The 14,788-nt window shown below is 45.4% G+C and overlaps 3 protein-coding genes across 3 annotated transcripts; 2 read left to right on the forward strand and 1 right to left on the reverse strand.

Moving 5' to 3' along the window:
• Positions 1-60: 60 nt before the first annotated feature.
• Positions 61-908, forward strand: LOC115631205 (WASH complex subunit 3). The gene is made up of 3 exons (XM_030527909.1): positions 61-190; positions 244-680; positions 741-908. Exons 1-3 carry the CDS (start codon positions 152-154, stop codon positions 790-792), a joined length of 528 nt encoding a protein of 175 aa, XP_030383769.1. The 5' UTR covers positions 61-151; the 3' UTR covers positions 793-908.
• On the reverse strand, positions 905-1,927 carry LOC115631206 (60S ribosomal protein L44). Its single transcript, XM_030527910.1, has 3 exons — positions 1,859-1,927; positions 1,421-1,594; positions 905-1,159 (listed from the first exon to the last, which is right to left on the reverse strand). Exons 1-3 carry the CDS (start codon positions 1,910-1,912, stop codon positions 1,022-1,024), a joined length of 366 nt encoding a protein of 121 aa, XP_030383770.1. The 5' UTR covers positions 1,913-1,927; the 3' UTR covers positions 905-1,021.
• Positions 1,928-2,534: 607 nt separating this feature from the next.
• LOC115631978 (multiple epidermal growth factor-like domains protein 8) lies at positions 2,535-14,747 on the forward strand. Its single transcript, XM_030528878.1, has 6 exons — positions 2,535-2,837; positions 2,898-3,149; positions 3,215-4,206; positions 4,268-5,591; positions 5,892-10,734; positions 12,140-14,747. Exons 1-6 carry the CDS (start codon positions 2,724-2,726, stop codon positions 13,339-13,341), a joined length of 8,727 nt encoding a protein of 2,908 aa, XP_030384738.1. The 5' UTR covers positions 2,535-2,723; the 3' UTR covers positions 13,342-14,747.
• Positions 14,748-14,788: the final 41 nt, after the last annotated feature.

The following is a 14,788-nucleotide window of genomic DNA, read 5'->3' on the forward strand; positions in this document are numbered from 1 at the left end:
GTGCTTCGCGCCAATCAAAAAGCGAAAGGCAGTTTTTAGCACTTTCGTACATCGTTTTACAACACAGCTGGTATTTGGAACGTCCCACCTCTAGTTACCAACTTGTTAATCGGTTGTCCCTGCGGTTGCTTGGCCAAGCCTGAAGGCCACAATGGAGTCCGCACCTTTCGCAGAAATGGATAAAACACAAGTAAACAGTTAATTTAAGTCTGCAACAGGTTTACTAATGGCCACCATTTTCAGATACCGCCATTAAATCAAAACAGAATTCTCACATTTGTAAACAGTTTTTTAATCAACACTTGTACGTTTCTTAATGAATTCACACTGTCCTGCGAGGCAAAGTTTATTGAGCTTGAGCGCAAATTACAGCGAACCGAGGCAGCGTTAATTATACTAGAAGCCAAACTCGCCTCTATTCCCACCGATCCTGAGGGCGATGTTGCAGTGCCCTCACAACCGGCACAAATACCCGTATCGGCACCCCAAGATCCTAAAGCTAATGCCAACATAGTTGCTTGTGAGACTGAGAGTTTGCCAGTTGAATCTAAACCCACAGGTGTGCGTGTCTGTGAAGATATCCGCTACAAGAAATATTTCAAAATGGTACAAGTCGGCGTTCCAGCGGCCGCAGTCAAACTTAAAATGCAATCCGAAGGTCTCGAACCGAGTTTGCTAGAGTAAGCAGTGTATGCTAGCGATAAAGGTGCCCATTTATTTTTTTTATCTTTTCAATACAGCAATCCCGAGTCTATTGTGGAGGATGGTGTGATCGAAGATGCTGGCATATGATTAAGTAAATCCGAAGTGAACCATTCACGGATTGTGATATATGTACATACATATGTAGGTATTATAAGCACTTGTTTGTATTAATACGATACCAATGAAACGCTTGCAACAGTTTAGATCTACTGTTTCTTTATTTTCCTCTTGTGCACACCCTTTAAAGTGCTTGCAAATAGTTCTACTCAAGCCAAAACTACAAACACATCGATATACAAAAGTAGTGGGATCCGGCTTAGAACTGAATCATCTGTCCCTTGCGCTTCTTGTCACCACCCAGCTCGAAGTGCTTGCAACGCTTCAGTGGAGTCTGCTTACGGTATTTGCACTCAGTACACTCCATACGCAGCACGATCTTTTTCGTGGTCTTGGCCTGAAACGAACGCATTGGAGCAACCATTAGTATAATGAAATCTTTGTGGTGACAACAATTAATAATATTTGTTTGAAACTGCTGAGAATGCATTATACGACTTCTGTATCGATAATGCTGCCAGTATAGGCTCTCCCGTACAGCAACAGTTTTAATTTGGCAAAGTTGTTTCCCACCGAAAAGCCGAGTGCCAACGGCGCGGCAATTTGGTTCTACTAAGCATTGCCGAAAAAATAGTAAAAACTGCGTAATTTTGCTCACCTTCTTCCTGAAGATAGGTTTGGTCTGACCGCCAAAACCCTGCTGTTTTCTGTCGTAACGTCTTCTGCCCTGAGCACCTTTTCGCTCCTTGGACTTCTTGTACTGCGTTACTTTGTGCAGCTTGTGCACCTTGCACTTCTTGCAGAAGGTGCGGCGTTGTTTTGGTACATTCACCTGGAATAAGAAGACTCCGTTTTAAAAATGCCTCATACATGTCAAATAAAAGCACATATACAGCTGCATGTACAAAGCTCTCGCCGACAAATATCAAATTTTAGACGGCACAAATAACGTTCTTTAATCGAGGAGGGTCCTGAATACTAATTCTGAACCATAAGTAGTAGTTTTAATTTCCGTTTGTTGTAACTTTTATTACATTTCCTGGTTTTTTGAGACCGATGTTTTAAGATTTTTACGAAGACTAATTTCAACACCTACCATATTGAAAGGGAAGAAAACGCAAAAGGCAACAGCTAGGGATGTCAGAGACATCGATATATCGAAGTTTGGCGAGTTTCAAAACATTATACATCGATGTTTTTCGATTTACTTTGGCGATGTATCGACGTTCCATCCTGACTATAAACAAAAGACTCCAACAATGGAATCTGGGGACATAATACGGAGATACGGCTTTAAAATTAAACCACTAGATGATTAGAGCCAACGAAACATTGGCGTCCCCAAGAAATATTTAAAGTCTAGATTTAGTATTTTTATCATTATGATGTATGTTCACCCTACATATACCGCACGCACAATAAGCTTATTAGCTGCGTGCATGAAAATGAATATATCGTAGAAAAAAGTGATGATGTCACAATTTACGAAACAAAATAGAACAAATGTTTATGAAAATGTATTAACAAGAACATTGCGAAAATTGATAGGTCCCACATTTTTATAGAGTTTTTGTTTTGATAGTTTTCGTCGAGTTATAACTTATAAAGAAAAATGTTATATTTATTCTTGGTCATGAGAAGTAAATAACAGCTAATTCGTCATACAAATTGTTTCTTACGTGAGCATGACGGCAATTTTTGTCACACTCACATCTCTAATGCACATATACAAATACTCTCGTTTGTCGTTTCACTAAGTTTGTTAAAATGCGCTAAATGTATATTGTGCGGAAAATCAACAACAAATGTGTACAATAAGTATGTGTTGTTGATGAAAGGCCCAACACACTTTGGCAGGAGAAGAACAAATCGGGAACTAATGGCGAAAACGTTGTGATTCCTGTTTTATGTCATGAGGGCTAATTTGCATTAAAAATTTGAGCTACTAAACGGCTATTAAAATGCGAAGAATGTACACATTGTTGCCAGCCTTGACATTCTGTATAATAGCCCTACAATTTCCGCAATCAACATACCAGCAGCAAAAAGCCGCACCATGTGATCGCACTCGAAAGGTATTCCAATAATGTTTATTTTTAAAAACCTAATTTTAATAACAACAATAACATCAAAAGGTATTCACCGAACCATTTGGAGATATCAGCGATGGCCCGATCGGGTACAACTACACTCAAGATTCACATTGCGAATGGCTCATTAAGGCCAAAAATGACAGCCAATTCATAACCCTAACATTCCATAATATGGACACAGAATGCTCTTACGATTACATTTACGTGTACGATGGCGACTCATTTAATTCAACGCTCCTGGGCAGTTTTAGTGGACGAACACTACCACAAAGATTGGTGGCACGCAGTGGCAGTGTAAGTGCTCATGCAGATATGTGTTTATATATGTATGTTATTTAATACAAGTTATCTATTAACAGATGCTGATACTGATGTACAGTGACACCAACTATGTGCTTGATGGCTTCCGTGCTTCCTATTACATATCAAACTGCCTGAACAATTGTCACAATCACGGCAAATGTGTTGGACACCAGTGTGTTTGCCACGGCGAATGGGTTGGTCCCGACTGTGAGGATGAGGCGTGTCCACATAAGTGCGGCGAATCGCAAGGACGTGGAAAGTGCCAGAAAAGTATTTGTCATTGTGCCAGTGGCTACAGCGGGCGACTGTGTGACTTAAACGACAATCCAACTGGCAGTAGTTGGCGTTGGTTGGCCACCGACGCAGAAGGCATGACGCCTCGTGCGGCCCATAGCGCTGTTTATATGGAAGATGAGGATGCACTCTATGTGTTTGGTGGCTACGATTTAAATAATGTGATTAGCACACTGCAAGTTTATCGTTTTAACACCAGCCAATGGGAGGATGAGTGGGGCATTCCATTGCAGAGTCGTCGGCATTTCTATCATCCGCATAAAATTGATCACACACTCCTTAAGGCGGTATTGCAGCATAAGAACGAGGATGAGGCCAAACTATGGGGTCTGAATAGTGATGTTTCGTTTTTTCGCAACATACTTTATACACTCGCCGAGTCAAATCTACATCAACGACGAACGCGCTCTTCTCTGCCACTTACCACAGTGAACGCCAACTCTACAGATGAAGAATTGACTGAGTATTTGGAGGATATACTCGAGGAAGTGACAAACAAGCCACACGGTCGCTATGGGCATGCGGCGGATCGCGTGCCTGGCGGCTTCGCCATATATGGAGGCAAGCACGCGAATGGCAGCTTCTACAACGATCTGTGGCATTACAACAATACGGAGAGCGGCGGCAAGTGGAAGCAAATGGCAATAAATTCGGTAGTAAGACCGCCGGCATTGGCACGCCACACCCTAACAACAGCGAACGGCTATTTGTATCTATTTGGCGGCAGTCTGCAAACTGGCGAGTTCTCCTCGAGGTGGGTGTTATCCCATAATTAGTTGACATTTATAAACTTAAACCTTTAACTATCTTTATAGCATTTACTGCATTCAGTTGCCATTAAGCGAACAATCCCAATGGGAAATAGTGCATCCGCGCGGCGGAAAAATGCTAGATGTGCGTTTGGCGGCACACACTACCGTCTATTACAAAGCGACCAATTCGCTGATCGTTTTTGGAGGCATCATGACCAGCTTGGCACGTTTTTCTAAGCTTTCGGACCGCATTTTCGCCTTTCAGCTAGACCAGCTTCACTGGACGGAGATACTATATCCGCGTACGGCGCTGCGCGACACGAACATACCGCGCGAACGCGCATTCCACTCTGCCACAATTTCTGGCAACTACATGATCGTCTTCGGTGGCTACACACATCGCCACAACAAGGATGAGATCTGCTACGACAACCAAATGTATTGGTACCACCTAAGCTGTCACATCTGGATAAATCAAGTGGTGTCTGGTGACGACAGTCTTTACCCAAAGCGGCAAGGCGTTTTTGCACATGGAGCCGCTTTGCGGCACAACCACACCCTGCTCATTGTGGGCGGCTATCATGGCAATGTGAACGCCGATTTGTTCGCCTACGAGTTGCCGCAGGTTTTGCGAGTGGAGAACAATTTGTACAATATGTCGTGTCGTGAAATGCGTAATCCGCTGTCCTGCCTCTCTCATCCAGAATGCGGTTGGTGTTCGGCGGACAACAGCTGCTATGGCCGGACCATAGGGGCTAACTGCACCACAAATCTGCAGACAACCCGCTGCCCGGGAATATGCCCCTCATTGGGAGACTGTCATTCATGCCTCGTGCACGGTACACAGTGGGGCGGCAGTGCTGACGACAGCCAATTGTCGGTGGCCAGCAAGTTGTGCGCCTGGTGTGTGCAGAATGCGCGTTGCCATCACAGAGACGACAACTATGGTATTTGCGGCGACTCGCCTGGCTGGTGGGGCGATAAAGGCACCGAAATACGGGAGCCAACGCTTTGCACCATTAAAGATCGAAGGCCAGGACTCACATACATCAAATACCATTTTCCAATCAATTTATCCATGCCGGATTACGTTGGAATTGTAAATGCTACCATGGTGGACTTTGCTTCGCCACCGCCAACCACTCATCTAGAACAGAAGCTGGAGGGTGAGATGCTTGCGAGACTGCTAGGCTTTGTTCGCCCCCAGAAACAATGGAACAACTCAGCTATTCAGGTGTGTACGAGTTACTCATCCGCCGTACTGCGCGCCGGACTGGATACAAATTTGGAAATGCTACGAAATTTAACGACACAGGCCTCCAATCAATCCTTCTGCAGTAATGTACAGATGCCAAGCACTGAGCAGCCATTCCTGATTGACTTCCAGGTCGGTACAATAATGTTTATTATAAAGCTAGTTACTATTTAGTTAAGAAAACTCAACCAACCTATAGGCTTTCTTTTGATAAACTTTCTTGAATAAGATAACTACTAATCGTACAATATCTTGGAACTACAGAAATACAATTTAAGCGATATAGTAATCTTGTTCAAGTTAAAATACCCATTATAGTTAAATATTTTATTCAAACTGAGCTCCGCAAGTTAACACTTAGGTTTTCAGTTTCCCTTATTCTAATCAAATATTTAAACTATACAAGTGCAACCTTTGAATTCCCTACAATAGGCGAGGCGACGCATTGGTGTCTACAACATTTTCAATACTTATCAAAAAACCAAAATGGAGCTTCAGCATCTGTACAACAGCAACCTGAACGCCTTCACTTTCGAGTATCTGGAACCGTACTACTCAGGTAACTGCAGCCAATACACAAATTGTCTGCATTGTCTGACGGATGCTTCCTGCTCCTGGTGTGAGCTCACAAGTAGTTGTCACCTTAAGTCGGAGAATGAGAGTGCCGTGTGTATGTCATCGGAGCCGTCTCCCCACTGGGCCTATTTAATTGTACAGCCTAGCCAGTGTGCCAATTGTTCCAACTATGTGTCTTGTGAAAAATGCGCGGCCAGTGGCCTGTGTGAATGGTGGACGGAAGATGCACGCTGTGCGCGCATTGGCCGGTCTAATAATAGCGTTCGTGATGTCGCCAATTGTCCCATTCCCTGTCGGCACCGAATAGGCTGTGAGGATTGCCTCAGTGAGCGCGGACGCTGCGTTTGGTGCGAGGCCAGCGCCCAGTGCTTCAGCTTTGCCGTGTACACCAGCGAGTATCAGTTTGGCATGTGTCGAGAGTGGATGGATCAAGCTGTAGCTGTGGCTAGCGCATCTACAAGTATCTCCCCCTCACTGGGAATGGGAGGATTGGGCAGTCAGCTTAGTCTAGGCACCAACAGTTACAGCGTCCCGGTGCAGCCGCCACCTCAGCAATGCAAGTCCTGCGATCGTCATACGAACTGCTCCTCCTGCCTTCGCACCTTAAGCTGTGGTTGGTGCTTCGATCGCGACAATCCCATCGAGGGTCTGTGCATGCAGGGCGACTTCAGTCGTCCGTTCGGCAACTGCTCGCTGGCTCTGAACAGCTCGACGCTGCATGATGCCGAATGGGCATACGCCCAGTGTCCGGATGTAGATGAGTGCGGTCTTGGATTACACGATTGCCACAAGGAAGCAAAGTGCACGAATACGCAGGGCTCCTATAACTGTCATTGTCGACGCGGCTATGTGGGCGACGGACGCTTCTCCTGCATGCGCACCTGCTACGAGTTTTGCCAACACGGTTACTGCTCAGGCCCGCCCGACTATGCCTGCAAATGTGATTTGGGCTGGACAGGCAGCGATTGCTCCGTAAACTGCGGCTGCAATAACCACTCGACGTGCACGGAACGTGTGGGAAAGTGTGATCAGTGTCAAGCCTGGACAGAGGGGGAGCGTTGCGAGCGATGCCGGCAAGGGAGTTACGGTAATGCAACGGCACCTGATGGCTGCCATCCATGTGAGTGCAATGGGCATGGCAATCAGGATCTGGGAATTTGCAATGTCGGCAACGGCGAGTGCTATTGCAAGGATAATACCGAAGGTCTTAAATGCGACAGCTGCGCCGCTGGTTATTATGGAGATCCACGGGATGGGGGTCAGTGTTATTTTCAGTGTGAATCACGTGGCATATTGTCGAACATTGGCAGAAGCGGCATTGGCTCGTATCAGTCGTATAGAAGTCCCTGGGGTGCCAGCTTGGAAGTGCGTGAGTGCCTCTGGATCCTCCAGCCAAAGACATTGCAGGCGGAAAAGTCGCTCCTGCAGCTGGAATTTCAATGGAGCAGCCTTAGCATGGATTGTGATGAGAATGCAGTTTATATCTACGACAGTCTGCCCGATCTGACGGGCGCCACACAACAAAATCAGCTTATTTCCGTAGTATGTGCACCTTACAGTGCTTCGCGCATTATTGAGGCGCGCTCCAATCATGTCACAGTCTATTACAAGCAAGGCAAGCACTTCGGCTTCAATGCCCTTTACTCGGTAAAGAATTGCGTCGCCCGCACATGCCTCCATCCTCATATATGCGACGAGCAACAGCGATGTGTCTGTCCCACTGGGTATGTAGGCGCTAAATGCGAGATCGAGATCTGTCCCAAGAATTGCAATGCGAAGCGCATGCAGGGCTACTGCGATACGGACTATGGGCGTTGTATCTGCAATGGGAACGAAAGCTATGCCGGTCCGGACTGCGGCACTCGGATACGACACAATCACTTGGTTGTCACCGAACTTTTTAACACTCAGCTGCTGAGCGAGTCCTTCGAACATTTGCGCAAGACGATACCACGATTCGGTCATTCGGTGAACGCGGATAGACGGGGCTCGCTTTGGATGTTTGGTGGATACTCGCCGTCGCACGGACCCCTAAACGATTTTCGACAATTCGATACCAAGAATGGCAGCTGGATGCAGGTGACCGTTGAATCGACGCCAGATGACAAAATGCCCCTCGGTCGGTACTTTCATGCTGCCGAGATATTTGTGAAAAAGCAGATAATATTCATTTATGGCGGCATTACGGTCGTGCAGGGCCACCAAGGTCGTTTGCTAAAAGACTTTTGGCAGTTTTCCATACAAAACCAACGCTGGAGTCCCATCGCCTTAGAACATCTCGCGGCTGAGGAGCTACCCCCTGCATTGGCTGGCCACACCCTCACCCAAATACGTTACCACGATCGAGAGTCGCTGGTACTTGTGGGTGGTATGACGCAAAACAAATCTCTGCCCTTGCAGCTGTGGGAGTTTAACTTGGACACATTTCGCTGGGAGCAGTTGAAGGCAATGGGCGTGCGCATGCCGGTGCTTTATGGTCATAGCACCGTCTACCATGCCGAGTCCCATATACTGTATGTCTTTGGGGGCTATTCCACAGAACCACAGAGCACTCTCTATGGTCTGAATCTGCAGAAGCTCAGCTGGACCGAACTGCCTGTCTTCCAGGATCTGAATCGTCCGGACAGCTTGCTGCCACGCGCGCGTTACTTTCATTCGGCAGTCACCACGGAGCACTATATGGTCATCTATGGTGGCCGAACCAGTCCCTACAATGCCTCCGATGTGCTCATCGCCTACGTCTATTCCTGCAATCAATGGATACGCCTCACTGACGATGTCGAGATTATTGGTCAACTACCACAGTCCACCTATGCGGAGGATATAACCATTGAAGTGGATAACAAGTCCATTTACATCTATGTGATTGGTGGCTGGGATGGCAGCGCCACTCTCAGTCATGTAACTCGCATCCAGCTGCCTGAGGACATTTGCCAGCTGTGGAGCAGCGGCAAGTACCGCTGCCGCCACTACATGGGTTGCAGTTACTGCACAATTCAAAGTGCCACACAGATCTCCTCGCTTTGTTTCACGCAAGGACACACACCCTGCGCCAATCACAACGGCACCCTGGTGGTGAACAATGGAGCTGCTTGCGATGACGCCTGGATGGCTAGAAGGAACTGCTCGAGCTTTAGCAGCTGCACGGCCTGCTTGGCATCGTGGCCAACGCATCAGGAGATGACGCCGGTCTGCCAATGGTGCGATGAGTGCGGTATTAAAGGACGTTGCGTACCAGCGGGTGTGGACTGCGAGCGACGCAGCACTTGGTGTAGCAAGGAGGCGAGCATTGGAGTCCTTGGACTGTGCCCACGACCACAGTGCCACACGTTGAGCTGCGAAGTTTGTATGTTGAACGAGATGTGCGGCTGGGCCCGCAACGAGTTGGGCATTGTTGAGTGCATTTCGAAGGAGCTGGTAGAAAAGAACGAATACCGAATTGTGAATCAGTGCCCGCCCCCCTGTTACAGCTATAGCAACTGCTCCACCTGTCTGCATGAAGAGCACGAAAATCCCAAGGATTGCAAATGGTCTACGATGCTAAATGCCTGCATTTCTCCCCGATCCCAACCACTGCTTTGCGCTGGCGGTGTATGCGGTCTCGTGCTGGATACAAGCGAGCACGATCGTTGCCCCGAACCCTGTCATGTGTATAGCCAATGCTCGACGTGCCTAGAACATGCCCATTGCGGGTGGTGCTCACGTGATGGGCACAACGGTGATGGCATATGCACTGAGGGATCGCTGGAGCACAAGCAAGAGTATCCTTCAAGCTCCACCTGCGATCTCATCTACGCTTCATTGCGCAATGACTCACACCTCACACCTGCAGACGTCGTCACCTGGAACTATGTGAAATGTCCGGCGGAGAACGAATGCGAGAACGGTCATCACAATTGCAATCCCGTATCCGAACGTTGCATAGACGCCGCCGTCGGCTACAGATGTATCTGTGGCGAAGGCTATCGCGATGAGAACGGCACCTGTCTGCCGGTTTGCAGTCAAGGATGCGTGCGAGGCAACTGCGTTCGCCCCGACGACTGCCAGTGTGACTTCGGCTACGTGGGCGCCAATTGCAGCATTCAGTGTCTGTGCAATGGACACTCCAATTGCGAGGGTCCCGATCGTCTTGACATCTGTCTCGAGTGCCATAACAACACTATGGGCGAGCAGTGTGAAAAGTGTCAGCCCCTCTTCGTCGGCAATCCACGTGAGGGCCACTGCCAGCCCTGCCTTGAATACTGCAACGGGCACACAGACATATGTGTGGCCTACGACTCCGATCCGGCTGTCTTTAATATGACGCGTTCCGAACTCGAGCGCATCCTGCCCGAAGGACCTCAGGCGAATGCCACTTGTCTGCGCTGTGCAAATAAAACTGACGGAGATCGCTGTGATACTTGCCTCACCGGCTATTTTCGAGGCAGTGAGGATCATCGCCGTCACTGCCGACCCTGCCAGTGCCAAGGTCATGGCAACGTCTGCGACCCCGTCACCGGTGAGAAATGTAATTGCGGGAATAACACGGAGAGCGACGCCACTTGCACCGCCGGTGGTGGCAAGAACTCCGCCCAACTCTGCTGGAGCGTCCAGTGTTCCAAATGCCGCGACTCCTATGCCGGTAATCCCACAGATGGACACCAATGTTATAAGCAAATCACCGTCGAGTCCCGCATGTGCTTCGATGCCAAGCCAATCGGTAAGCTGATCAATCATAATATATCCTTTTGTTGCCATTTATTTTGTGTGGTTGTGGGAAACGAAATTCACGGAAGCATTAAAGTTAATCGGAAAAGTGTGTTTGTAGGATTTTGGAAAGCACCTTTTTAAATTCATTAATCGTTTCCAAACCATAATGATCCAGCTTGAGTCTAAGCCCAGACTTCAAATATATGTTTGGGTTTATGAACTAGCATGCCCGGCTTCGTTTAGGTTAAGAAAATCGTATTAGAGGGGGGTGGAGGGGATCCGTTTTTTTTTTATTATTTAAAATCAGTTAATGTTGCAAAAGTGGTTCCGATTAGGTACTTAGTTTGAGAATCGCAGAGGAGGACGGCCGTTTTAATTTAATTTCACACAATTTTAAATACATAAATAAATCACCTATTTTCGGCTAAAGTAGCTTCGCTTAGGTACTTAGTTTGAGAAGCGCAGAGGAGGGCGGCCGTTTTGATTTAATTTTACACAATTTTATATACATAAATAAAATAAATAAATCACCTATTTTCGGCTAAAGTAGCTTCGCTTAGGTACTTAGTTTGAGAAGCGCAGAGGAGGGCGGCCATTTTGATTTAATTTTACACAATTCTATATACATAAATAAAATAAATAAATCACCTATTTTCGGCTAAAGTAGCTTCGCTTAGGTACTTAGTTTGGGAAGCGCAGAGGAGGGCGGCCGTTTTGATTTAATTTTACACAATTTTATATACATAAATAAAATAAATAAATCACCTATTGTTGGCTGAAGTGGCTTCGCTTAGGTACCTAGTTTGAGAAGCGCAGAGGAGGGCGGCCGTTTTGATTTAATTTCACACAATTTTAAATACATAAATAAATCACCTATTGTTGGCTAAAGTGGCTTCGCTTAGGTACCTAGTTTGAGAAGCGCAGAGGAGGGCGGCCGTTTTGATTTAATTTTACACAATTCTATATACATAAATAAAATAAATAAATCACCTATTTTCGGCTAAAGTAGCTTCGCTTAGGTACTTAGTTTGAGAAGCGCAGAGGAGGGCGGCCGTTTTGATTTAATTTTACACAATTTTATATACATACATAAAATAAATAAATCACCTATTGTTGGCTATAAAATTGCGTAAAATTAAATTAAAACAGACGCCCTGCTCTGCGATTTTCATGCGACGCACTCAACCAAAGCCATTTAAACATCATTAACTGATTTTTAATGGAAAATATGGCCCTCCTCTGCGCTTCTCAAACGAAGAACTTAACCTAGCCACTTAAACCTCCAATATCTATAGTAAATCGTATTAAATATATGCAAGGCCTCAAAACTCTAGGACTGTTTGGATACAATTATATGGCAAGCAATTAAATAACATGCAATTCTAATACATTTTTATTTATTTGGATTTCTGCAGAGGAATGCAAGTCGAAGCCGGCAGCGCTGAAGCCCGGACAGACAGTTTTCTTTGTGATACAGCCCCGGTTTATGAATGTCGATATTCGGATTATAATCGATGTGACTCAGGGGGAGTTGGATGTGTTCATGTCTCCGCAGGACGACTCGTTTATTGTGAAAACAAATGAGACGAACGGATATCACGAGATCTTTCTGGACAATCGCTACAGTTGGGGACCCAAAATCAAGCGCCTGCATCCTCTCAATGTGGCGATGCCACGCCACGACAATGCAACACTGCAGAAGCTGTTCTCGCCGGAACGTCGCATCAGTGGCATTGGCACTGGAAGTGGTGGGAGCATCAGCAGTAATATAAATATTCCGCATCTGCATGACTGCAAGAGTCATGGCGGGCATAGCTTTTTTGTGAAGGACAAGCACGCCAAGGATCTGAGCACTCACGTCACCCTTAATCAGTGCAATACGCTGCTTAGATTGTTTGGCCTAAAGAATCGCTTGGTGCTGACACTGCCTCAGAATGCGCACAATTTGAGCGCCACCCGTTTCTTTATAGCGCTGCGTGCCAGTTCGGGACCGGAACCAAGCTATGGTTCCGTTGTTTTCCGGCAGGATCAGCTGCACATCGATCTCTTTGTATTCTTCTCCGTCTTTTTCTCCTGCTTCTTTCTCTTCCTGGCCGTCTGTGTGATTGTCTGGAAAGTCAAACAAGCAGCTGATCTACGCCGCGCACGTCGCCAGCATGTGGTGGAGATGCTGCACTTGGCGAAGCGTCCCTTTGCGCAAATCTTCCTGGCCTCCGCTAGCCTGGATATGGACAGTCCGCAGCCGACCTCGTCCTCGACTCGTGCCATCCGAGCGCGCGCTCGACACGCCCTCCTTCTGCAACAACAACAACAACAGCAGCAGCTTCATTCGCAGCTGCAATTAGCTCGAGATTCGTCCCATCATCATCTCCAGCCAGGGCGGCACCATGTGGCCACAGATATAATGCTGATAGCCATTGAGCCGACTTTCGATAATTTGGCAGCCGTCGGCACCGTATTTATTAGTCTCCCGGGCCGCTCCAAAGCGCCACTCAGCATTGCGCTCGGCTCAACGCTCATCTCCTATCCGCGGCAATATCCGCTTAATGCCCGACACTTTATACGAGCCGCTCAGCGTCACGGACACGCCTCCAGTGTGGGCCACCATCAGGCCTAAGGTATTAAGGTAAATATAAATACATACGTACGTACATATATGGATATGGAATCTTGAATCTCGCGCAATATATTTTAGACACGTAAGCACATCACACACACAAAACTAGTAAAATATTTAAAACCAGTGTTTTATTACACGTCTAGGGAATTTTTGTACATACCAACATATATGTATACATAACTAGTTAAGCAAAAAATGACATATAAACTAACATTTAGCATATAAATACTAACAAATTAAGAAGCTAGACCCATAAGAATTTAAAACTAGAATTCTGTATCGAATTTGAACTGAAACAACCAACTAAGGAACAAAAGAAGAGAAACAAAAACTTCCAAATCACCAGTATGGCAGCGACTCCAATGGGAACACACTCGTATGTATGTCGCTTGTCTAGCTCAGTATAAACAGCAACAATTGGAATTTATTTAAGCAGTCAATTTTGTACTAAAAACTCTTACGCGAACATATTTCAAAAGAATATCGCCAAGGAACGCCATAACTGAAAGAATAGAATAAATTTGGGCTGTGCAGCAGGATAGCTTGCAGTCACTATGTACTCCCTAGAGTTTTGCAACACACTATACATATATTACAAAATATTCCGAAAAGTTTTGAGAAGCAAAAATGAATGCACAAAAGGTGGGAGTGCATCGTGGGTACAATCTCGCGTTGCACAGCTCTAGTATGAATATATTCAAATAGAATTATTGAGGGAAGTGGTTAATTAAAATGATATTTACTATATTTGTCCATAACCTTTTGATATACATATCTATATGTATGTATGTATTTGATGATTTATTGCAGCTTAGCGTGCAATCAGTTCGATCCATTTAGAAACGAAACAGGGTTGGGTATATTATTTTTGCAATTGTTTTTCAATTTTATTATTTTTAGTTACGTTTGCGTGCGATTTGTAAATAATTCTGTATTGTTTTGTGTAATGTTTGTGTACTTTATGTGTATATATATATGTATTTGTTAATTTATAGTAGAATATTCCTTAAGTAGGGTGGCTCCTTGTTGCTCAAATAATTAAGGGGAAGGCAACCGCGTTCTCGCACACTACAATCGAGCTCAATGAATCACTATGAATCAAAAAATAACACTCGTTGCAGTTAAACACCCACTCATCAATTATAATCTACTAACGAACAAAATCTCAGACACAGTGGTATTACAAAAAAACTATGAGGTTGTATTATTTTACAACATTAACTTAATTTTCTAAAAATATGTTTTTATTTTTTCATGTTTTTTGTTAGTTTAAAAAATTAGCAAAAATCTGTAAGAACTGATTTTAAATTTTGTGACGATTGCAATATATATTTTACTTAGTTTAGATGTTTTTATATGCTTGTTTTGCTTTTGAAATATAAACAAATAATACACGTAAATAATTACATATTGATCTTTTATTTCAATATGAAAACGAATAATT

The sequence above is a fragment of the Scaptodrosophila lebanonensis genome, unplaced genomic scaffold (genome assembly GCF_003285725.1).
Source record: "Scaptodrosophila lebanonensis strain 11010-0011.00,11010-0021.00 unplaced genomic scaffold, SlebRS2 tig00001412-arrow-pilon, whole genome shotgun sequence".
Taxonomy (NCBI): domain Eukaryota; kingdom Metazoa; phylum Arthropoda; class Insecta; order Diptera; family Drosophilidae; genus Scaptodrosophila; species Scaptodrosophila lebanonensis.

Coding starts and splice junctions, on each gene's coding strand:
- LOC115631205 (XM_030527909.1), top strand. CDS start 152: ATGGAGTCCGCACCTTTCGCAGAAATGGATAAAACACAA. Junction 191..243: donor CAGAAATGGATAAAACACAA/GTAAACAGTTAA, acceptor CACCATTTTCAG/ATACCGCCATTAAATCAAAA. Junction 681..740: donor CTCGAACCGAGTTTGCTAGA/GTAAGCAGTGTA, acceptor TTTTCAATACAG/CAATCCCGAGTCTATTGTGG.
- LOC115631206 (XM_030527910.1), bottom strand. CDS start 1,912: ATGTCTCTGACATCCCTAGCTGTTGCCTTTTGCGTTTTCTTCCCTTTC. Junction 1,595..1,858: donor TTTTCTTCCCTTTCAATATG/GTAGGTGTTGAA, acceptor TTCTTATTCCAG/GTGAATGTACCAAAACAACG. Junction 1,160..1,420: donor AACCTATCTTCAGGAAGAAG/GTGAGCAAAATT, acceptor CGTTCGTTTCAG/GCCAAGACCACGAAAAAGAT.
- LOC115631978 (XM_030528878.1), top strand. CDS start 2,724: ATGCGAAGAATGTACACATTGTTGCCAGCCTTGACATTCTGTATAATA. Junction 2,838..2,897: donor CATGTGATCGCACTCGAAAG/GTATTCCAATAA, acceptor TAACATCAAAAG/GTATTCACCGAACCATTTGG. Junction 5,592..5,891: donor CATTCCTGATTGACTTCCAG/GTCGGTACAATA, acceptor TCCCTACAATAG/GCGAGGCGACGCATTGGTGT.